General features: G+C 46.5%; 1 protein-coding gene across 1 annotated transcript in view; it reads right to left on the bottom strand.

Moving 5' to 3' along the window:
- The window catches only part of Kif13a (kinesin family member 13A), a 196,073-nt gene that overhangs the window by 34,408 nt on the left and 137,735 nt on the right, over positions 1-23,930 (bottom strand). Inside the window, 10 exon segments of the mRNA XM_059263028.1 lie at positions 353-504; positions 3,528-3,701; positions 5,445-5,606; positions 8,187-8,336; positions 9,020-9,160; positions 10,460-10,622; positions 11,760-11,973; positions 18,422-18,588; positions 18,688-18,774; positions 21,929-22,059. Coding sequence (XP_059119011.1) covers positions 353-504; positions 3,528-3,701; positions 5,445-5,606; positions 8,187-8,336; positions 9,020-9,160; positions 10,460-10,622; positions 11,760-11,973; positions 18,422-18,588; positions 18,688-18,774; positions 21,929-22,059 — 1,541 coding nt within the window.

The following is a 23,930-nucleotide window of genomic DNA, read 5'->3' as shown; positions in this document are numbered from 1 at the left end:
ACACAAATAATGTAATAAAAACTTTAAAAATAAACATATGATTATCTTGGAGTAATTTCTGTGCATGATGCTAAGTAAAATCAAGGATTTTGTTTTCACATAAATACAGCAAATATTTCAGTCTCGCTGGTTGCAATGACTCACTACCATAGTGTGCTTTGATGTTTCTAGCATTCTAATTTTACAGAGGAGAAAATGGGCTCAAAGGTTGAGCAACTCGCTCAAAGCTCCAGGGTTTGAAGCTTCTACTCTCACTTATGGTCACGAGCTGCTCCTGACCCCTGGGTCTAATGCCCGCAGCAAGAACAAACCTGTCATGCAATGTTCTTAAATGCCCGCAGCAAGAACAAACCTGTCATGCAATGTTCTTGTCTTCGCATGGAGTGAATCGACCTCCCAGATGGAGCTTCCATTCCCAGCACACCTGTGGCCCCACACTTCAATTGCGAGCGCGCCATCGGAAATGAACTCTAGGAACTCCTCTGTGACAGTCACCACGTAGTCCTGGGACAAGCAGAAGGCAGGAGAGCACACTGAGAGTCAGGCATAATGGCACCCACTTATCCGCTCTCAACCTTAAACCCATCTCTTCTGATCTGCAGGAAAGCATGAAGGAGCACAGGACGTTATATCTGGAAGGGATCCAGGAGGTGACTCAGTTCTAATGAAGAAAGCTGAACTCAAACTTCTGGCTTTAGGTGCACAGCTGAGATCTGCATTCTCTTACTTGGGCTCACGGCCAGCTCCAATGACCTCCAGATGACCCTCCTGCACTTTGAGACTTATTGAGTAAGGGACTCGAACTATCTGATTTCTTCACGGCCTAGGCTCTTGCTCTTGAGTGTGTCTCGCTTCAATTCCTCACTCTGAAAAACAAACCCACGGCTGTGGAAATTGAGAGTTCCCTGAGAACCGGGGCTGCTCACTCAGAACACTCAGTAAGCCTGAAGCTGAGCCACTCTCCTTCCCATCAGCCTCCTCAGGAGCCCAAGCAGGGACTCGGGTACAGTTATTCCATGACTGAGCTCCAGAAAGAGCTACTAAGCTGGTGGAGCTTATTCTATCTACTTTCTTATTTCATCTGGAGACAGACCCAGAATTTTAGAAGGAAAAGAAACATAATGGTTAATGAGTTCAATCTACGTACTTTAGAAGTGAAAAACAAAACAAAACAAAAAAACCAACAACCTCTAAAATCACACTGTGAACCCAGGGGCTTTGGGATCCATGTGTATTTACACAGTTACCAAACAGCACACACTTAAGATCCGGCCTGTGTCTTCCTGATATAAACAGCCCTGTGGATCCAAAGAAGGATGGGGAATATTTAAGACTGTTAGGAAGACAGTAACCAGAAGAACAACAAAAATGGCAGAGTGGGGGTGGGGCATTACTTAGGAGGAGAAAGGAACCAGAGTGTGGGGGGAAGAGTCTGGGACAGGACAGCAGGGGGAGAGGGGACGGATTAGAACAAGATATAAGGACTCATCTGTAGGAAAATGCCCACGACTTGGCATGCTAACTTAAGTAGTAAAAAATAAATAATGCAGGTAAAAAAATGATAACTAAAGATTTTAAGAATGTAGTTTGGCAAATATGGGTCAAGAAATGAAGGCTTGGGGCTGTAGAGCTGGTTCAATGGTTTAAGACATCTGTTTTTCTTCCTGAGGACCCCACTTGGGTTCCCAGCACCCACCTGGCAGCTCACAACTACCTGTACCACTAGCTCCAGAGCCTCTGATGCCCTCTTCTGGCCTCTGGGAGCACTAGGTATGTACACAGCACACAGAGAACATAGGCAAAACACTCATATACACTGAATGAATCAATAAGCAAATCTTTGTTGTTGTTGTTGTTGCTTGTTTTGTTTTGTTTTTGAAGACAAGGTTTCTCTGTGTAGCCCTGGCTGTCCTGGAACTCACTCCGTAGACTAGGCTGGCCTCAAACTCACAGAGATCCACCTTCCTCTGCCTCCCAAGTGCTGGGATTAAAGGTGTGTGCCACCACCGTTTGGCCCTAAATAAGCAAATCTTTATTTAAAAAAAAAAGCAAGAAAAGTGGGCTATTTACTTTCAGCAAAGGAAATAGCAGTCTTGCACATATGAGGTTTTACAGGTGGTCACAGGAATGTGTTTTCTAAGCTACAGTCAGAAGGAACAGACACCATTTGCAGAGAAGTGGTCTGGACAGGTCATCTGGAAGAAGTCTCACATGGGGCAGAGCCCGTCTTAGAGAAATCATTAGGTAATGTTGCCAAGTGAAAGCCACAAAAGCAAGAAGGGTAAGAACATAGAAAACAGCTTACTAAAATATGTGGCAGGCACAGGGACTTGCAACTGATGTCCCAGCTACTCAGGAGGATAGAGCAAGTCCAGGAGTTCAAGGCCAGCATGGGCAATATAGCAAGACTCCATCTCAGAAGATAAAATAAAAATAAAGGTAATATATGTAGAATAAGATTGCAAGTGGGGCTGGAGAGATGGCTCAGCTGTTAAGAGTACTGGCTGCTCTTCCAAAGGTCCAGCAACCACATGGTGGCTCACAACCATCTGTAATGAGGTCTGGTGCCCTCTTCCGGCCTGCAGACATATATGCAGGCAGAACACTGTCTACATAATAAATCTTAAAAAAAAAAAAAAGAATAAGATTGCAAGTTAAGACTGTTCCGATTTCATTTTATATATTCCCTAATTACTTGAATTTGTAAGGAAGAACATTTGAGCTTTACAAAGTCCAGGCAGATATTATGTTCAATTAAAACCAAAACACTTCCAAGGAAATCTTTGCTGAGAGAGGATCTCCTGCCCTGGAATGTGTGATCTTGCTGCTCCAGTCTCCTGAGTGCCAGGACTACAGGCACAAGCCAGCACATACGGAGAGAACTTCTAAGTGGATTTTAGCCAGGCCTGGGGCTCCTGCCTGCAATCCCATCCCTTGGGAGGCTAACAAGGAGGATGGCCATGAGTCGGAGGGCAGAGCAGGTCACATCCTGAGTCCCAGGCCTGCTTGAGCTACACAGCAGGACTCTTAGAATTTCATGGATGTGGGGAGAAGGCGAGTCATGTTCTTCAGTGGTGGGGCAGCCTATAACCTCCCCCCATGCGCAGGCAAGAAACTCTTAAGCCAGTGGGTGACACAGGAAGAGGAGAAAGTAGGAGGTGACTCATGGGGAAGAAGGCTTTCGGGGCAAGAGCCGGGGAGAGGAGAAAACGGAACTGAGCATGAAAATGACTAAACTTCTGAAACTGCTGGACACTAATAAAAACATTTAAAAAAATTAATAAGGGATCTTTGAGAATTGAGAAAGAAAGAAAGAAAAAGTTCCACACGATTGGAAGGTGTCCTGTTCAAACACCAGAATTACATGTAATGTTGTAGAGTTTTAAAAGTCCTCCCTACCATGCAGCTGATGCTGGCCCTGTTGTGGCCGTTTTGGTGCTGGGGACTGACACAGGAGCCTCAAGCACACACTTCACCGTAGAGTGCCACCCCTGGCCCAGAACCTCATTTTGTGACTGCATCTGTACCTTACAGTGAGAGAAGGTCACCGTGTACTGGGCGTCCTTGGACTGTGGGGAAGGCACGTCTGGATCCACGACTGGGGCAGCCACTGTAGACTCACACTGGTCCCAGAAAGTATACTGACAGAAGACGAAATTGGAGAGGCTCAAAGGTAGCCCAGTTGCCTCTTTAATTATCACCTGAAGAGATTAAAAAAAAAATTATAGCTCTCATAAAAGAAACACTAAAGTATATGTCTTTCCATAGTTCATCATCTCTAAGAGGGGATAAAATCAGTCACCCATTTGAAAATATTTGAGACCATTCATTGCAATCAATTGATCTATCTGTCTGTCTATTATCTATCTATCTATCTATCTATCTATCTATCTATCTATCTATCTATCATCCATCCACCCGTCCGTCCGTCCACCCATCCACCCATCCACCCACCCATCCATCCATCCACCCATCCACCCATCCATCCATCCACCTATCCATCCATCCATCCATCCATCCACTCATCCATCCATCCATCCACCCACCCACCCACCCATCCATTCATCCATCCATCCATCCATCCTCTATCCTTTGCAGTGAACTTAAGTCCTTACATAGACTGAGCTGTATTCCCAGTCCATCCTTTTTAAAACTCTAAGCCATGGAGGCCTCAGACTCAGACATCTGCCTGCTTCTGCCTCCTGAGTGCTGGAATTAAAGATGTGCGCCATCATGCCTAGTGTATGGGCTCATCTTCAAATTTTAAGAAAAATTATATTTATTTATTTGTGAAGAAAAAAAGCACATTCCTGTATAATTTTACTGATGACCGAGTTTCTGATCCAGATGTAACTTTTATAAGAAGAATGCAATTCACTTATATATTCTCCACGCTGCCACACACTTGGCTCTCTCTCTTTGTAGATTTGACCTCTGTGGTTTAGCCAATAGGTCAGCCACACCCCAAACAACTGCATCGTGGACTTTATCTTGTCATTACTCTCAAAGTAACTGTTACACTTTACTTTCTGTTAATACAAAAACCATGACCAAAAGCAACTTAGGGGAGGAAAGGGTTAATTTCAGTTTATAGGACACAGACTATCACTGAGGGAAGTCCAGGCAGGAACTTGAAGCAGAAACCATGGAGGGATGTTGTTTACTGGCTGGTTCATGCTTAGCTAGCTTTACTTATACAGCTCAGGACAACCGGCCAAGGGAATGGTGCCTCCCACAGTAGGCTGGACTCTCTTATATCAATTAACAATCAAGACAAGCCCCCACATACAGGCCCACCAGCCAATTTCACCAATGCAATTCCTCTCTTAGGTGACTCTAGCCTGTGTCATATAGAAAATTAAAGCCAACTAGTGCCAGGTGTGGTGGTGAATGGTTTTAATTCTAGCACTCAGGAGATATAAGTAGGCAGAGCTTTGTGAGTTGGGAGGCCAGCCTGGTCTACATAGTGAATTCTAGGATATCCAGGGCTACATAATTGAGAGACCTTGCCTCAAAAATCTATTAAAAATAAAAAATAATAAAATGAATCTTAAAAAATAAGGCCGACTAAAACTGTGATATAACTGTTACCCAGCATTTGCACTGCACTACATGTTATTCTATTGGCGATTATTGAAAGTGTGTAGAAGGATGTGTAAATACAGCCCATTGTGTCTAAGGGGGGACTTGCATACATGTGGATTTGGGTATGTGGAGGGCATCCTGAAACCACTTTTGCCTAGATACTGAAGGCAGAGGGTCCCCGTTTGGGGAATTTCACACAATGGTCATGAGAGAATTATTCTAGAAGAAGTGCTGCTCAGAACTGCAGCTCTTGTCAGACAGTTTGGCTTTTGTTGTGCTGGATGAAGGACTCGGGAACCTTTGTGTATAGTCTGGCATTGCCGGGGTCTACATAAGCCCTCTGATCCTTGTCCCCTCACCCGGCACGTCAGCTTCTTGACTCGGTGAATGACTTCTCCGCTGCTGTCCACGACCTCAAGACTTCCGCTTTCACTAGAATTCTCTGAAGAGTCATCCTCTGACACTCGCTCTGGGACGGTCCCGGTAACACGCATGACCTCCACGTGGAGACGCCCGGCAACCTGGATCAAGGAACAAGACATCTCAGAGTTCAAAGGCATACCCTGGCCATCTCTAGCAGTGTGAGACCCTACCTCCCAAGCCATTTCCAGGAGTGAGACCCAAAACCCACCCTCCCTGAGCCATGTCTCTCTGCAACCTTCCTTTCTTACTCGGAGACAAATTTGTCCCCTCCCAACTTGCTTTTTGGAACTATCCTTAGGTGTATCCATTTTCCTCAGCTTAGGCAAGGTACAGTTTCAAGGGATCGATCATATTCACTGGAACTTCGGTCTTATAATGTTTATATAGTTACATATGCATTTATTCGATCATGTGCTTGGGTAACCTATTCACTCCATCAAAGACCTAGCCTCCTGGGACACCAAGGAAAGGAGTGGGCTCTGCTGCTAGTGAACAGATAGACAGCAGAGAAATCAGAACCCAGTAACAACAGGATAGAGCAGTTGACATATAGGCATTGGATATGCATAGGAGAAATGTATGCACATGCACGCAGCAAGTATTTACTGAGAATTGAGGAGGGCAGGAACTCTGCCAAGCACTGTACTTCCAACACCAGGCAGACACGGTCCCCTAGCTCAGGGAGCGTGGATGGTATGTAACATGAAGCTGCATGAAAAAGGGCTCTTCGGGGTGGCAATGGGCTCCTATTCCAGAAGGAACCACATGAACCAAGACGGATGGGTACAGGAAAGCAGTTCTTTTGTTCGCTGGTTTTTGTGAGGTCTTGATTTGTTGAGATAGGGCTCCCTATATAACCCAGGCTGACCTCACTGAGCAATCCTCCTGCTTCAGCCTCCTGAGTGCTTCTATCATAGGCACGTGCATCCCCACTCTCGTCTCTGGGTAACAATTCTTTTGTTCAATTTATTTAGTTTTTAAATTATGTGTGTGTGGGGGGGTCTGTGCACTTGAGTGCTGGTGTCCAAAGAGGTCAAGGGTATCAGATCTCCCTGAAGCTGAAGTCATAGGCAGTTGTGAACCATCTGATGGGGGAGCTGGGACTTGAACTTGGGCCCTCTACAGTGGCAGCAAGCCACTCTTAACTGCTGAGCCATCTCCCCAATCCCTAAATAACTGCTCTTTTCAGGCCATTTTTTATTAGAACATTTATATTTCTGACTGTGGAAATGTTTTGTTGGCGTGGGTCCAGTTTGGCGGTATTCCTTTCTCCTTTTTGAGATGGCTGAGGCTGCTCAAATACATGATCTTCCTGCCTCAGCTTCTGAGTGCTGGGATTACAGGGATGAGCCGCCACACCAGGCTAAGGGGTGGTTATGCTTAATGCTCAGACCCAGCTTCCACAGAGCAGCTGGCGCTGGGGCCAAGGATCGGAGAGGAATTAGCTGATGGTATCTGAGAAGTGAGAATCACGGGCGGAAGGAACGAGGAAAGAGGGAGAGGAATTAGCTGATGGTATCTGAGAAGTGAGAATCACGGGGCGGAAGGAACGAGGAAAGAGGGAGAGGAATTAGCTGATGGTATCTGAGAAGTGAGAATCACAGGGTGGAAAGAACAAGGGAAAGAGGGATCGATACACAGCAGTGCAGTGCTTCCTACAATGATTGTTTGAGGGCAAATACATTGTTATTTGTGTGCGCGCGCGCGCGCGCGCGCGCGCGCGCGCGTGTGTGTGTGTGTGTGTGTGTGTGTGTGTGTGTGTATGTGTGTGTGTGTATGCTACAGCACATGTGTGACAGTCAGAGGAAAACACTTGGGAGCTCTGATACATCTTTATGTGTGTGTGCGTGTGTGTGTGTGTGTGTGTGTGTGTGTGTGTGTATGCATGCTACAGCACATGTGTGACAGAGAAAAACATTTGGAGCTCTGAATATATCTTTATTTACGTGTGTGTGTGTGTGTGTGTGTGTGTGTGTGTGTGTATACACAGGTACGTGCATGCCATAGCCCACGTGTGACAGTCAGAGGAAAACACTTGGGAGCTCTGATACATCTTTATTTGTGCGTGTGTGTGTGTGTGTGTGTGTGTGTGTGTGTGTGTGTGTATGTGTGTGTGTGTGTATGCTACAGCACATGTGTGACAGTCAGAGGAAAACACTTGGGAGCTCTGATACATCTTTATGTGTGTGTGTGTGTGTGTGTGTGTGTGTGTGTGTGTGTGTGTGTATGCATGCTACAGCACATGTGTGACAGTTAGAGAAAAACATTTGGAGCTCTGAATATATCTTTATTTACGTGTGTGTGTGTGTGTGTGTGTGTGTGTGTGTGTATACACAGGTACGTGCATGCCATAGCCCACGTGTGACAGTCAGAGGAAAACACTTGGGAGCTCTGATACATCTTTATTTGTGTGTGTGTGTGTGTGTGTGTGTGTGTGTATGCCAGGGACTCCAGATTAAGAGCCCCGTCACAGGGTCCACTGGCCTCTCAAATTGTATTTTTAATATGGGGAAAAACATCAGTGGTCACCACAGCAGAATTATCCCAGGAAGGTACCAGCTCCTACACACATACATATACACACATGCATGCATGCACGCAGAGCATCTTGATCTCCCCAAGGCAGGGATTAACAAAATTTCACATCTGTCATTTTCTAGGGGCTGGTGTGTCCTTACCTCCCCCTGCTGGCTGATGATGGGTACTGCATATTGAAGTTTCACGTCACAGAAGAGACATTCCAAAAACACATTAGCCACACCAATGAGGTTGTGATTCTCCTGAGCTTCATAGAAAGGGTCACCTCGCTTCCCATAGAGCCTCTTGGCCTGAGAAGTAGAACAGGCCACTGAGTGAGAGGTCAGGAAACAAAGTATCAACTTAAAACATGTTATTTCAAACCAGCACTAAAAATGCCTCTAGAGGAAACATTTATAGAAATAAACAAGAAGTAAAAGCAGAATCATGCCCACATAAACCCATGAGTGGGGCATGTCTGCCAGGGGCTGCTCATGCAGAGGAGACTCAGCTTCGCTCACATCACACCTACAGCCTGTTTCTTGTCATGCCCTGTGACTTGCACCAAATTTTCCTTTCTATTACTAAGGTCAAGTGTTAAAAACAAAACAAAACGTTACATGCACTACAATTACATTTAGAAATCTACCCAGCTGTGAGCACAGCTCGGGGCACACACAGCTGGGGCACACACAGCTGGGCACACGTGCAGACTCCCTGAAGATGAAATCCACACTGGCTCCAGCCGGTCTAGGACACAGACCAGCATCACGCAGAGACTTCTTTCCTCCTCAGTTCACGTGAGAAGCAGTGTAGACAAGGCCAAATAAGACCTGCGGGGTGTTCCTGGAGCCCCGTCCACCTGTCTGAATTATGTGCCGTCATACCACGCCTGGCACTCCTTAAGGATGACATTTTATCTCCCTAAATGACCAGAGCACTTCATCTGCGGTTTGAATACAGCCGCTTCTCCTTGCCGCCTCGTTTCTCTTACCTCAGGGACATTTTCTTTCCATTCTTGGTAAAGGTCTCTCATATCAATTAATTTATTCTCCAGCTTCTCGATGGTCCAAACCTGGGTGCTCTTTCCTTTTCTCCTGGCTTGAATGGCTGGCTCGCTCACTATTGCCCCTCTCTGTATAATGAAGAAGAACCAAGAGGACATGATTTTGACTTCCCTTTTGACAGCTTGTCTACATGACAGTGAGGCTGTAAGTTTACAAAAGATGGTAGAACATTACCACCTAGGGAATAATCTGGCCACTTTTTCCCTTCTAGGTATACCCATGCACACACTATTTTTTTTTTAATAGTAGCATAGGAATTCATCATATTATTCAATGTCAAGGGTTCTTCAAGTTTTTGTTACATAAAGGCCACTGTGAGGGCTGGGGAGGTAGCTCAGCTGATAGAGGGCTTGTCTAGCATACACAAAGCCCTCGGTTCTACCTCCCGACACCACCTAGAACAGATGTGGTGCATGCCTGTAATGACAGCATTTGGTAGGTAAAGTCAGGAGGGTCAGAGGTGCAAGATCATCCTAGCTACAAAGTAAAGGGTGGCTTGGGATTATGAGACCCTGCCTCAAATATTCAATCAATCAATATTAAAGAATAAAGGGACTACTATCTATCACAGAATCCTTGTACACAGCCTGAAAATATGCACATGCCTATGTCTGTGGCCTTAGAACTCCAAAACCCAGTAAGATACTCCCTACCTAGCTTTCTTAAATTTCTAAAAAACAACATTTTTATTTTATGTGTATGTGTGTTTTGCCTCCATGCATGTATGTGCGCCATGTGTGTGCCTGGTGCCCCAGAGCCAGAACAGGATATCGGATCCCCTGGAACTGGAGTTACAGGTAATTGTGAGTCACCGTGTGTGCTAGGAACCAAACGTGGGCCCTCTGGCAGAGCAGCTAGTGGTTAACTGAGTGAGCCTTCTCTCCACCCACCACACTCCACTTTCCTTTCTAGCTTGTTAGCCGGGTAGAAAAAAAAAATAGATGGAAATTTATTTTCTTCCAGGTTTCTCTCTCACGGCAAAATTTCTTTAAGTTGAAATGATAGGAGTCTTCCAGATGGCTGCAAGGAGTTCCGTATGTGTAACAGCAGGTTCAAAGATGTTTCTCCTCCTCAGAGAATGCACTCTTAGAAAGGCAGTCCAACCAAGCACACATATATGCCCACTGCAGAAGGGGCATTTGCATGAAGAAAAGCGGGCATAATCACCACCGCCCTTCTGCTTCCATTCTCTCTAAGGACACCGCTTACACAGCACGCTTACCCAGGGGGTAGAGACCAACTCGAAGGCTTACAGAGCCAACCCCTGGTTCCCCTTAGGACCTGCTCACAGAGATGAGCTCTGGACTCTGGTCTGCAGTATCTGCTAGCCTACCTCCTGCTCTCCCACTCCCTAGGGCCATGCCTACCTTCCTGTTGGCACTGAGGTTGGCCGCAGGGATCTGAAGAGTCACTTGGTAGTCGGTGAGCTTGCTCATCTCCTCAGCTAGGAAGTTGGCTTCCCTCACCAGAGTGTTTGCCTTCACTAGCTGCTCTCGAAGCTTGGCCAGGCTTTGCCTGAAGAGTTCATCCCTGTGGTGTTGAAGAAAAGAAAGCACAGGCAGGTGAAAGTAAACTAGAGTTCTGTTCCTGTCAGAAAAGGGTGGCAGACATCAGCAGCAAAACCAAAACTCCTTGTAGGAAGTTTCCTCTCCTGTCCACAGATGGGAGGACACTGAGAACCACCACTGGGGACAGAATTGAGGGGTTGAGGGTTGATGTTAAACAAACAAACAAACCAACAAAAACACCCAGGCACCGCACATGGTAGTGCATACCTTTAATCCTAGGACTTGAGCAGCAGATCTCTGTGAGTTCAAGGCCAGACTGGTCTACAACAGAATGTTCCAGGACAGCCAGGGCTGCCACAATCTTTTGTTCCCCTCCTCCATCTATTCCTTCGTCCATCCATCCATCCATCCATCCATCCATCCATCCATCCATCCATTATAAGGCCCAGCTGCTAGTTGATAGTCTTTATAAACACCTGCCTTGCTCAGGCTGCTCCTGGTGCAGTCCCCCTGCTGTGGGACTGCTTCTCTCAGAGGACAAAACCCAAGCATCCCTGGCTGTCATCTTTCACATCTGTTTGTCGTCTCTCTCATGCCCAATCAAATGCTTTTAGACTGAATTCTTACGACTCCTCTACAAATCACTTTCAGTCTCAACCAACCAGTTTGCTCACAAACTTCCAAACACTCCTCACTTTTCTCTACTGCTTTGTTTCTGCCAAGCCACCCATCTACAACCTGGGGCTAGGAGGGGTGTTCTCAGAGGGAGTAGACAAGGTTAACATGGGGAAAGGTCTGGCTCCAAGCACCAAAACCTTTTATAAGAAAAAAAAAAAAATCTCCCTACCTTCTGTCTGCATATTCAGATTGTTGTTGTTAAAGGATCACTCAAACTTCTGCTCTCTCAAGGCCCATAGATCTAACTTTTCTACTCTGGCACTGTTTGTACTGAAGGGTAAAGGATTAGGGACCTGGGGATGAGGGTGGTCTACAGTAGCTGACATTGTCGTGACATTCTCAGGACACATCTCTGAAATGAAACACCAATGGCCAAATGAGAAGTGGGCCTGGAATCTCTTTCTTCCAGGTGTGTCCTCCCTTCACAGGCTTCTCCAGCCCCAGCCCCCAGCCCTGACTCAGGGTCTGGCCCCATTCTTACCTCTCCTCAGCCCACTGGGTCACCTTCTGCTGGGCTGTCTGGCTGCTGTAAGCCAGGCGGTCAGAGGCGCTGCTCGGTGGCTGCCTCTCTGGGGAGAGCTGTTGGCGAAGCTGCTCCAGTTCACGCTCATACATGAGCCGCTGCTCCTCCAGGGCAGTCCTCTTCTCTTCCAGGTATTGCTTCTCCAGGACCTGAACCACATTTTGGACTGGATCTGGTGAGCCAAGAAAAGAGGCAAGGGGTTGGAAGTAGCTGATAAAGAGAGGAGTCCACACCAGTGCCAGTCAGCGCTTCTCTCAGCAAGAAACACCTCCTGCCTCAGAATCTAGCTGGATCTGTGCTCTCTCTGACAGGCCTGAGGGTTCACAGAAGAAATCCTCCTGGTTTGCTTTTGGGTAACACTTCAGCTAACTGCTAACTATAAACCTTCACTGTTACCTTCTTCTGTGGGATGAGTGCATCCTCATGTATTCCTGTGTGTATCACAAACCTCCTGGTACTTGATGGAGTGGAACTGGACGTGAAACCATTGTGAAATCCAGGACAGCACACAGCTAGGAACTTGAACGAATTGATCTTCACAGCACATGACTTCTACACTCATTTAACATGTCATGTGTATGACAAAAAGGCTTCTGATTGCTCGCCATAAACTTTCCTACTCTTGAATTTCTCTTGATGGGGAGGAAATAATCACAGCATATGTTTGAAAATATTGATTAGGTATATGACATGGCAATTTCTCAGGTGTTAATTCCTAAGAGGGCAATTAACTTTTATAAAAAGAAAAGAAAAAGAAAAGCATGCTTTTGGCAATTTAGTGGTCCAGGGATCTAGAACTTAAAACTGGGCAAGCAGGTACAGACATACCAACAGATGGAGCCTTGGCACCACCATGGATAGCTGTGGTGCGGGTGGGACCTGACTCTGAGGAGCCAATTGGCCGGGCAGGGCCCTCATGTGGTAATGACCAGCGAGCTGCATGCCAGATCCAGACAATGGCACACGAGCAAAGTCACAACATAAGCCTGCAAAGAATCAGTACGCTGACAACCACATGGTGCAGGCGAGGACTGTCAATCACAGTGTCTCCCAGAAGTCCTTGGGGTTGAGGGAGATGCATCTTTAGACTGGTGTGGGGTGTAATTTCTTCCTTGTACGTTTATACATTTGTCTGTGATTCCTTGATAACCTGTGCTATATTCCTATTCAACTGTTCTCAGTTTAGTTTCCAGAAAGAATTTGGACAGTGATTCAGGAGTTATTGACAGACTCTTCCAAAATGCCCCATCAGGGCCGGGTGGTGGTGGTGGTGGTGGCGGTGGCCGCGCATGCCTTTAATCCCAGCACTCAGGAGGCAGAGCCAGGAGGATCTCTGTGAGTTCGAGGCCAGCCTGGGCTACAGAGAGAGTTCCAGGAAAGGCGCAAAGCTACACAGAGAAACCCTGTCTCGAAAAAAAAAAATGCCCCATCAGTTTGTGCAATAAATACAAACAGTACTCTTTCTATATTAGCATATATGAGGAGAGAACATGCTAACCTTAAAAATAAAGTTAACAAAGCAAAAACAAGCCATTTCATATAATTGCAAGACACTTGTAAGTTGTTTTAATAAAAAACGACAGCTACCATGCCAACATGACTTTACTGGCTGCATCTCAAGGGCAGGGAGCAAACTGACTCTGCATGCATGCATGAGCTCCAAAGGACCCTGCAGGCCCGCCTCCTTCCCTGCGGGGAAATGACATCTCCACTGCAATGTTGAGGAAACTGGGGCTCAGATAAACCATACAGATGACTGAGGTCAAATGGCAACCAAGGACAGCCCCACATTTTGAGCTTAGATCGGAGGCTGGCAAGTGAGGATGAGACATCGCCTTGACAAGCAGGTCTCCATGCAAGGCTCTCATCCCGGAAGTCGCTCCATATTAGCACTCAACAAAGAACAGAGTCTTCAAAGCAAACAACCAGGTTGTTCTAAAATCCATTGTTTCTTCAAAGTAACATCAGTTTTTGTTATTGAGAAACTGTTTTACAGGGTTTTGTGAAGAGATACTGAATGACATAGTAGGGATTGAACCTAGGGTCTTGTTCATGCTAAGCGAGAACGGCACCATTGAGTACGGTTACTGCCCAGGTCCTGAAGCACATATTCAATCCACATTTCTGCTTCATATGCTGCAGAAACACATGGGATCCCGATGGCTGATGCATCAGAATCTCAAGCCAGGTTCCTTGTCAAAGTAGAGGCCGAGTGACTGAGGCTGCTTAAAACAGCACCAGCAGCCAAAGTGACAAAGGCCTTGCTGGGGCCACAGACTGAGATGCAAATACAGAGAGCATCTCAGTCCTGCACCCAAGCCTCTCAAACAGGACACCCAGGTTCCCTCCTCATCACACACAGCCCTGCTCAGGGGCTAGGTCCTGCTTTACCTCTGATCTTAATCACTGTGGGAACATATTTCTCTCCTATTTTTCTTTAAATTTTATTTTGATTTTTTATAAGTGTGTGTGTGTGTGTGTGTGTGTGTGTGTGTGTGTGTATGCATATTTGTACTTGGGGGTGCATGTGCAATGTATGCATGTGAAGGTCAGAGGTAAATCTTGGGTGTAATTCCTTAGGGACCATCCGCCTTTAAAAACATTGATTTATGTAGTGTGTGCAGGTGCATACGTACTGTGGCACCTGTGTGGAGAAGTTGGTTTTTTCCTGCCACCATATACGTTCTGGGGAATCAAATTTAGGCTGTTAGGCTTGTTACCAAGCACCCTTATCTGCTGAGACAGCTTACCAGCCCCTGCTATCCAGCCCCCCCAATACCTTATGTTTTGAAACAGGGTTTCTCACTAACCTGGGACTCACAAGTTAGTCCAGACTGGAAGTCCATCAAGGCGCAGGATCGCCCTGTCTCTGTCTCTCCAGGGCTGGGATTACAGGTACACGCCATTATCCCTGGCTTTTAGTGTGTTGTTTTTGATTGTTTGTTTAATGTGGGTGCTAGAGACTGAATTCAGGTCTTTATAATGAAACTACTGAGTGATCTGTCTCCCCAGCCTGGGAAAATCTTTGATAATATTTCTCTTGCCTGTTAATCAGTGTGATGCCTTTGCTACACTACACAGCCTCTTTAAAAAGAGATTCTAATATGGCTAATTAATAGTTTTTTAAATGATCCAGAAATTTCTTTCTTAATGACTTTTCCTCTCTATCTGACTGCTATCCTGCCCACTACTCAGTCTCATTTATATCAGATCCTAGGAAAGAGATTTCTAGCTACAAAGGACATTATAGTATTTAATACATATGTGCTCTCACATGCACGCAATGCGGTACTTGACCAGCAGGGGGTGCTGTGAAAGAGAATGCCTGGAAAGAAGCTGTGTCTGCAGAGACTGATTAGAATTTCAGTACTGTGGAGAGATTGGAATGCTGCTGGTCTTGGTGAGTTCTAGCCTTCTGGAACAGCAATTTCTTGCCAGCCTCTGCATCTGAATGAATACCCTGTGAACATCTTGCTGTACCTGCCTCTCTGGTGTACCCACAAACGTGTTTTAAACTTGCCTTGATTTATGACTTTCTCCGTTCTGTAAAATGCTAAAGCATCACGAAACTGTTTCCATGTTGGAACATGGAACTTAACTTAAATAAGTGTCCCCAGATCACAGTTGCTCAAAATGGCTCCAGAATAAAGTATCTCTCATTTTTATTAAAAATGAATAAAATAAAATGGATCCTACTTAGCAAGGTAACCTGTCCCTGATATGGCCCAGGACACAAGCCAAGGGTCTCCGGGCCAAACGACAGGAGCCTGCCACCTCAATCCTCCCCACCCCGCTTCTTCCCGCCGCACTCCAGTCCTGAGAATGGAAGCCAGGGCCTAATGCATGCAATCACCTACCACTGAGCTACTCTACCACTTCACTTTCCTCTTCTCAAGGGAACCATTTCAAAAGTCAGTGTGTCTGGTGTCTAAGGCCAGGATACCAAAGAGAAAAGGTTTTGTTTTTGTTTTTTCCCTCAGGAGAGAGAGAAAGGAGCACATAGTTGGGGGCTTAGCACCACCTCGTAGTTTACTCCTTTCTTGATAAGCAGACATGAAATGAGATCAGACTAACCTGCTACCCCAAGCATGGAGCAGACAGGACAGGGGTGCTGGGGGAGCAGACAGAGCAGGGGTGCTGGGGGAGCAGACAGGACAGGGAGGCTGGAGGAGAGGACAGGGCAGGGGACAGGGAGGCTGGAGGAGAGGACAGGGCAGGGGTGCTGGGGGAGAGGACAGGGCAGGGGTGCTGGAGGAGAGGACAGGGCAGGGGTGCTGGAGGAGAGGACAGGGTAGGGGTGCTGGAGGAGAGGACAGGGCAGGGGTGCTGGAGGAGAGGACAGGGCAGGGGTGCTGGAGGAGAGGACAGGGTAGGGGTGCTGGAGGAGAGGACAGGGCAGGGGTGCTGGAGGAGAGGACAGGGCAGGGGTGCTGGAGGAGAGGACAGGGCAGGGGTGCTGGAGGAGAGGACAGGGTAGGGGTGCTGGAGGAGAGGACAGGGCAGGGGTGCTGGAGGAGAGGACAGGGCAGGGGTGCTGGAGGAGAGGACAGGGCAGGGGTGCTGGAGGAGAGGACAGGGCAGGGATGCTGGGGGAGCGGACAGGGCAGGTATGCTGGGGGAGGAGAGGACAGGGCAGGGGTGCTGGGGGAGAGGACAGGACAGGGGTGCTGGGGGAGAGGACAGGGCAGGGTTGCTGGAGGAGAGGACAGGACAGGGGTGCTGGGGGAGAGGACAGGGCAGGGGTGCTGGGAGAGGGCATTAGAAAGAGCATTAGACATGACTCACACTGGGATTGGAAGGGAAGTTCATCTTTAGGGGGGAAAAAAAAGAAGTCTCTAATCTTAGATGTTAGACATTGGCTCATGACCTTTACCAGTCCCTAATACTCTTTATTTTAGAGCTGCTATAGAAGAAATTGGGAAGACAGATGAGAATTTGATTTCTATTTTGAGCCCTTGAGAAAAAGACATCATTGTTCATAGCTAGATTTTCTTTCACCTAAAATTTTTTTTCTGTATATGTATGAATGTGTACATGTGTATGAATATTCAGACCTGTGTGTGGGTACACATGTGTACACGCATGTGGAGGCCTGAGGCTGACCTCAAGTATCTTCCTGTATGGCTCTCTACTTCTTCATATTTAGAGCAGGGTTTCTCACTCGAACCCAGAGCCCACCAAGTCAGCTAGTCTAGTTGGACAGTCTGTTTTAGGGATCCTGTTTCCACCTCCCACATACTGGGTGACAGGTGGGCTGCCATGCTCTCCCAGTTTTTATACGGGTTCTATGGACCTGGACGCGGGTCCTCAAGCTTGCACAGCAAGTTCTTAGCTTGGTGAACCATTTCCCCAGGGTCTCTTTTACATTTGCATCCAAAGGAGCTGGGCTTAGATCAGTACTTACTCCACAGATTCTAGGTGACCACTGAGATAGAGGAGGCTACATTTGGAAGTGCCACTGCCCTGAACTGCGCCATTCCCTACAGGAATGAAGCCATTAGTAACAGTAGCAGTAACACCGAGGACACATTCCTACGTGGCTGGGTGTGTAGGGAAAAGGACACCTGCAACGTAACAGAGCTGGAATGTCCTCAGTCATGACCAAGAAGCCCCCTGGTCAGGCAGAAAACCTGTGCTTCATCCCAGTACTGCCTGTTAGACTCTGCCAAAGCTCGAAGCACGCCACGTCCCTCAGCGGCCCCGCTGAAAGCCAGCCAGGCTCCCACATGCCAAGGCAACAGTTAAGAACCTCTGTCCCAGTGTTGGTGGACCAGCTTCGTCTGAAACCACAGGAGGGGGAAGAGGATCTTCAAGTAGGACCACCACGGGGAGGACCACCAGGCAGACAGGCTTACAGTCGGGAAGCCACCTAGCAGGAGATGGAACTCTGAGGACACCAAGGCCACCAGCTCATCTGCCCCACAGCAGGGCACGTGTGTGTGCCTTGGAGGGAAGCGCCACTCAGGGGAACTTGTGGAGGGAGGGGGCACTGTTCTCCACAAGTAAAAGTAACGCTGGTGAAGAGTAAGCCTGACACAGGAAGAGAGTGTGTGTGTGTTGTGTGTGTGTGTGTGTCTGTGTGCGTGTGTGTGTGTGTGTGTGTGTGTGTGTGTGTGTGTGTGTGTGTGGAGGTGAGGCAAAGAGTCTGGAGAACATTTCACTTTAAGCATCGTTTTTATCAAAGGTGCTTGAGCCTATCTGTTAAGTAAGTCTCTCTGGAAGTGTAACTTCCAACTGAGTTTATAGTAAATATTACCTTCTTTATCTATTAGGTTTTATTCAAAATTTTGGGATCCATATTTTCTTGGGGACTTTTTCACTCTTCCAGAAATGACAAGATCAATGATGGAAAATTTGATTAAAAAAAAAGGTTTGTCAAACCCATTCTGTAAATACTCTGAGACCGTGGAAGCGCTATCGCTCTTGGCTTGGGAACATCTGCTAGCTCTCTGGTTCTGCCCGAGTTCCCTATGCTGTGTTGACGCTGCTCCTTGCTGATGGGCTCTGTGAGAAAACGTTGGCTGTATGTGTCTAAACTTTAGGAAGACTCTGCGTCTATGTCCGTGTCCCTCGTGGAAGGACGTGGGTAAGAGCTGCCGCTGCTGGAGCTCCCATCTTACCATTGCTGTTCAGGGTTTTCATGATGACCTCCATCTGTGCAAACTCATAGTTGTAGTCTGGTTCCGAGGAAGCCTCGCTTGCAGCATCCAGGTCATGCTCTGCGGGACCCGCTTCTTTTTCAAAGTCTTTCAACCAATCCCGCCGTTTCCTCTTAGGTAAATTAATTCTGTGGGGGTTTTCATCATTAGATAAAAATCAGCTTGATTTATACTTAGACAACAGAAAAAAATGTCAATGGCAGTACTAGAGACCATGAAGTTGTTACCTAAAAAAGTGGTTATTTCCCCATAAGATTCTGTCACCATGCCATAGCTGGGTAGTGCTGCAGACCAGGGTGCCATTTACACAGGACCTGAGGGACACAAAGGAAGATGCCAGGTGGATAGAAGATAGCAGTCCCAAGACTCAAAGGGACAGGGAACTTTCTCCTAGTGGATGCATTTCGGGGAACATCTGAAGGAGTAACAGAAACACACTCTCGGCCATGAGCCAGGATGGGTTGCAAACTAAGAGTGATGCCCAACTCTGTGAGCTTCTGACAGAGCTACAAAACACCATTCCAGGTGGTTTGTCAACATTTACAGACCGCAGCTGGCAGACAGCTCACTGAGCAAAGCTAGTGTGAGAACCTGAATTCAGATTCCCAGAACCACATAAAGCTGGGGTAGCAATCCATCTGTAATCTTATCCTTCCTATGGAGACAAGGAAGGAGAGACAGGATCCCTGGACGCTCCCAGGCCGGCTAGCCTGGTGTACACAGCACTGAACAAGAGACTCTGCCTCAAACAAGGTGGAGGTGAAGATGACGCCTGTGGTTGTGCTCTGATCTCCACTCCATTACCCCTCCCCCACGCATGCACGCGCGCGCGTGCACACACATACACACACACAGAGATTAAAGCATTGCAAAAGCAAAAATACACATATTCAACAGCTCATTAAAAATGTTTGCTGGTAAGTTGGGCAGTGGTGGTGCATGCCTTTAATCCCAGCACTGGGGAGGCAGAGCCAGGTGGATCTCTGTGAGTTCAAGGCCAGCCTGGTCTACAGAGTGAGATCCAGGAAAGGCACAAAGCTACACAGAGAAACCCTGTCTCTAAAAACTGAAAAAAAAAAAAAAAAAGTTTGCTGGTAAGTTTGAAACAAATATGGGTGTAGGAAGGTAGGTAGTTAAAAATAAACTCCCTAAAGGATTGTCAGGGAAATCTGATGAGAAAAGAGGATGGATATTATTTTTACCTTTAGTTACTTTCTCATACAATCTCTCATTAGTGGAGTCCTGGGCTTGATAGAACTCTGAAGCCTGAAGTTTTGAAATTCATACATGAAAACACACATCCTTCAGTGTCATGGTCTAACCCTGGCTACTAAGGTTTTGCTATTACAGCAAAAAGCAAATACAAACAAACATGATGATAATGGACAGCACCTCTGAACTGTACAGCCATCCAATTAAATGTTGTCCTTTATAAGAGTTGCCATGGTCCTGGTGTCTTCACAGCAATGGAAACTCTAAGTCAGAAGTTGGTACCAGGTATTGCTACGATAGGCCTGACCATGCTTTTGTTTGGAGGAATATGGACCTTGGGAATTTGAGTTAGGAAAGCAGTGGAATGCTTTAAGCACTGCTTAATGGGCCATACCAGTAGGAGCATGGAAGAGAGTGGTGCTAAGAGTAATTTGAACTGTGGGGAACTGGCTCAAGAGGTTTCAGAGGAGAATTTGAGTATGTTGCCTAGCAACCCTTCTTATGATATTTTGGTGAAGAAAGTGACTGCTTTTGCCCTTGTCCAAAGAGTCTGCCTGAGGCTAAAGTGAAGAGTTTGGGGTTGATTCTGAGGCCAGCTTCGTCTACAGAGCAAGTTCAAGGATAGCCAAGCTTAGGCAGTGAAGGAAACCATCAAAAACAGAAAACTGGTGAAGATGTAATTGAATGAGGGGGACATGTTCCAGCCCCAGGAAGTAGCAGAACTTGGCAGTTTCGGCCATGTAGTTCGGGCTCTAGAGTTAAGGAGAGAAGAAAGGGGATATGAAATGTACCTCTGTGACTAAGGAAAGCCACTGAGGCCAGGCATGTGTTTGGGGTGTCCCTGAATGGAGAGCTAGAGAGGCCATTGCCTAAAGCTGTGAAGGCAAAGCCTGGATTGCCTTGGAGACTCCAAGATGTTAGAGAAGCCAGAGCTGTGGGATAGTTGCCCAGGAGAGCTGCTAACAGGGAGTGGAAGCAGCCCAAGAAAGAGAAGTCTGTTGCAGTCAACAAAGCTGAAAGGAGCTGCAGATCTGAAGAACATTTTGACATCAGACATGGAGATGCAGAGTTTGGAGTTTACCCAGCTGGTTTTCAGTCTTGCTTTGGTCCAGTATTTCCTCACTATGCTCCCTTCCCTACGCTTTGATATGGTAATGTATACCCTATGTCATTATATGTTGGAAGTATGTGATCTGTTTTTTGATTTTGATTTTATAGGGGATTACAGTTAAAAGACTGCATGACTCTCAGAAGAGACTTTGAACTTTGGACTTTGAAATAAGTTTGAGACTGTGATAGACTATGGGGACTTTTGAGGTTGGACTGAACGCATTTTTCTGCCTTATGATACGGCTACAAGCCTTTGGGGGCCAGGGAGCGGAATGTGGTGGTTTGAAAGAAAATGGCCCCTTGAAGAGAGTGGCACTATTAGGAGGTGTGGCCTTGCTGGAGGAAGTATGTCACTGTGGGGACAGGCTGTGAGGTCTCTTTGGCTCAAGCTTCCCTCAGTGTGACATTCAGTTGACTTCCTGTTGCCTGCAAGATGTAGCACTCTCAGCTCCAGCACCATATCTGCCTGCATGCCGCCATGCTCCCTGTCATGACTATAATGGACTGAACCTCTGAAACTGTAAGCAAGTCACCCCAATTAAATATTTTCTTTATAAGAGTTGCTGTGGTTCTGGTGTCTCTTCACAGCAATAGGAAACTCTAACCGAGACAACACTATTACTCCTCAAAGTTACTATATGGCTATGATTTGAATATGCAATGACCCCACAGGCTCCTGTTCTAGAACAGGTGGTCCCTAGTGGTGGTGCCATATCCAAAAGTTGTGGAATTTGGGAGGCAGAGCCTCAGTAGAGGAAGTAGGTCACTGGGGGTGGATCTTAGGAGATAAAGCTACCCTGTGTCTGGATAGGTGTGTTTCTCTCTGCTTCCTGATGTCAGATGTGATGGTGCCAAGCTGCTTCACGCTCTCACTGTCAGTCTCAAGAGCCATGCCTGCCACCATGACGTCCTAGCCACATGGACTGTACCCTTTCACATTGTGAGCCAAAATAAACCCCTCCGCCCAAGTGTTTTTGGTTAAGGTATTGAGAACGGTAACTAATACATGCTCTGTAATCAGAAAGCAAACCCTCTAGGATACCCAGCGTATCCTTAACTTTAATGTAACTGAAGCGAGCCAAGGGAAAGGGCCAGCATCCTTCTGAAAACATTGGAGAGGCTGAAGCCTCCATGGATGTCTCCTACCTCGCGTTTTCTTTTGGCGTGAGAGTGATGTCTCCATCTGCAGCAATGTCGATCTCACAGTGCTCGGGCTGAATCCCTATTCCAAAGAGCTGGATGTCCTGAGAGGTATCTGCACCCACCCGGGTGTGATCCTAGGACACAGAATTGAAGAGAAGAAACCACGTTCACAAGCAACTCAACCAGAAATGGTCACAAGCAACCAGAATAAATCAGCAGTGCACACAGGACCATATGAAATGAATCCCATAGGAGATCTGAAGCATCAGAAGGCAAACATTGGCCAGTGTGATGGCTCGGTGGACAAAGGCATTCATCATCAAGCCTGATGACCTGAGCTCAATCTCCAAAACATACACGGTGAAAGGAGAATAGTCTTCTGACCTCCATTCACATGCAGTGTGCAAGCCCTCTACATAGATAGGTAGGTAGGTAGATAGGTAAGTAGGTAGGTAGAAAGGTAGGTAGATGGATAAATGGATGGATAGATGGATGGATGGATGGATGAATGGATGGATAAATACAGTGATAATTTTCTTAAGCTAAAGTTTACCTTGAAAAATTTAAAAAATGTTTCAACTCAGGCAGTGGTTGGCACACACCTTTAATCCTAGCACTTGGGAGGCAGAGGCAGGTTGATCTGTTAGTTAAAGGCCGGCCTGGTCTACAGAGTGAGTTCCAGAACAGCCATAGCTACACAGAGAAACCCTGTCTCAAAAAAACCAAAGAAAGAAAAAGAAAAAAAAATGTTTAAACTCTACCAAAACCTGCTCCTGTATCAACAATGATTAGGTATCATTTTAAAACATAAGAAAATTGGACTTAGCAGTAGTAGATATTGAGTTCTAATTCTTATTGAATATTTACTGTTTAAGTGGGTACCGGCATGCCATTTCATCCTGAGCCTTAGTTTCTCTTCCTCTCCTCCTTTCTCACTCCTCTCTCTCCCTCTCTTCACAAAACTAAGACAATATTATTTATTCAACCTACTTGACTGGATTCCTTTTAAGAGGGCTGCATTTCAGAAGTACTAAAAAGCAGTCTCATGGAGAACTTTATCATAGCATCTCTCCCTCCCATCTCAGGGTTGGAGACATGGCTCAGTTCAACACAGCCCAGTAACTACCTATACGAAAAGCCAGACATGGTGGTTTTGTCTGCAATCCCAATGTTGAGAAGGCAGAGATGGGATTCCCTGGGGGCTTTGTAGCCAGTCTATATAGCTGATCAGTAGGCTTCAGGTTCAGTGAAAGATCCCATTCCAAAAACTAAGGTGGAAAGTGATTGGTGAAGATGTGACATCAATCTCGGACCTCTATGTATATGTGCATGTACGCGTGTACACAAACACAACAGCCATGCCCATGCACACATACACACACACACCAACATTTCTAACGTCAACATTCCATAGAGCAGTGAAGGCTGTGGTTATATAATGCACAGACACATGTAGTTTTAAGTATCTTGAGTCTTAGAAAATCTTTGGAGACTCTATTACTCAATTACTGCTCATTCACAGAGCAGCTTTCTACATTGCTTTACAAAGTATTTAATCACTATGGTATTACTTCTGTCTGCATTACTTCTGTCTGCAATGGGGGAAATGTAACACTTGGCCTTTCAAATTAAGATGGCTGTGGTTGGGGACACAGCTCTGTAGCATAGTGCTTGCCCACCACACAGGACCCTGGGTTTACAGGCCCCCAGCTCAGAAACAATTCCTTCTCCCTAAATAACAAATCCTAAGTTGACTCATGGAGTCTCAGTAGATCAAGGGCTAGCCATACCATGTTTTTACCTCTGCAAAAAGTGGAAGGAAAAAGATCTTAGGAGACTGAGGTTCCCTGCTTCAATTCCAGTTTATTCTCCATTGCATATTAGACGCCCCCCAGGGATCCAAATCCTTTAACAATTAGCCTTCCAAAGAGGGTAATTCCTGCACATTGGCATGTTTGCCTGCTACAATGTACAGTATATGCAAGCTGTCTTGAAGTACCCAGGT

The sequence above is a fragment of the Peromyscus eremicus genome, chromosome 5 (assembly GCF_949786415.1).
Source record: "Peromyscus eremicus chromosome 5, PerEre_H2_v1, whole genome shotgun sequence".
NCBI lineage: Eukaryota > Metazoa > Chordata > Mammalia > Rodentia > Cricetidae > Peromyscus > Peromyscus eremicus.
This window is presented reverse-complemented; position numbering and strand designations above follow the sequence as displayed.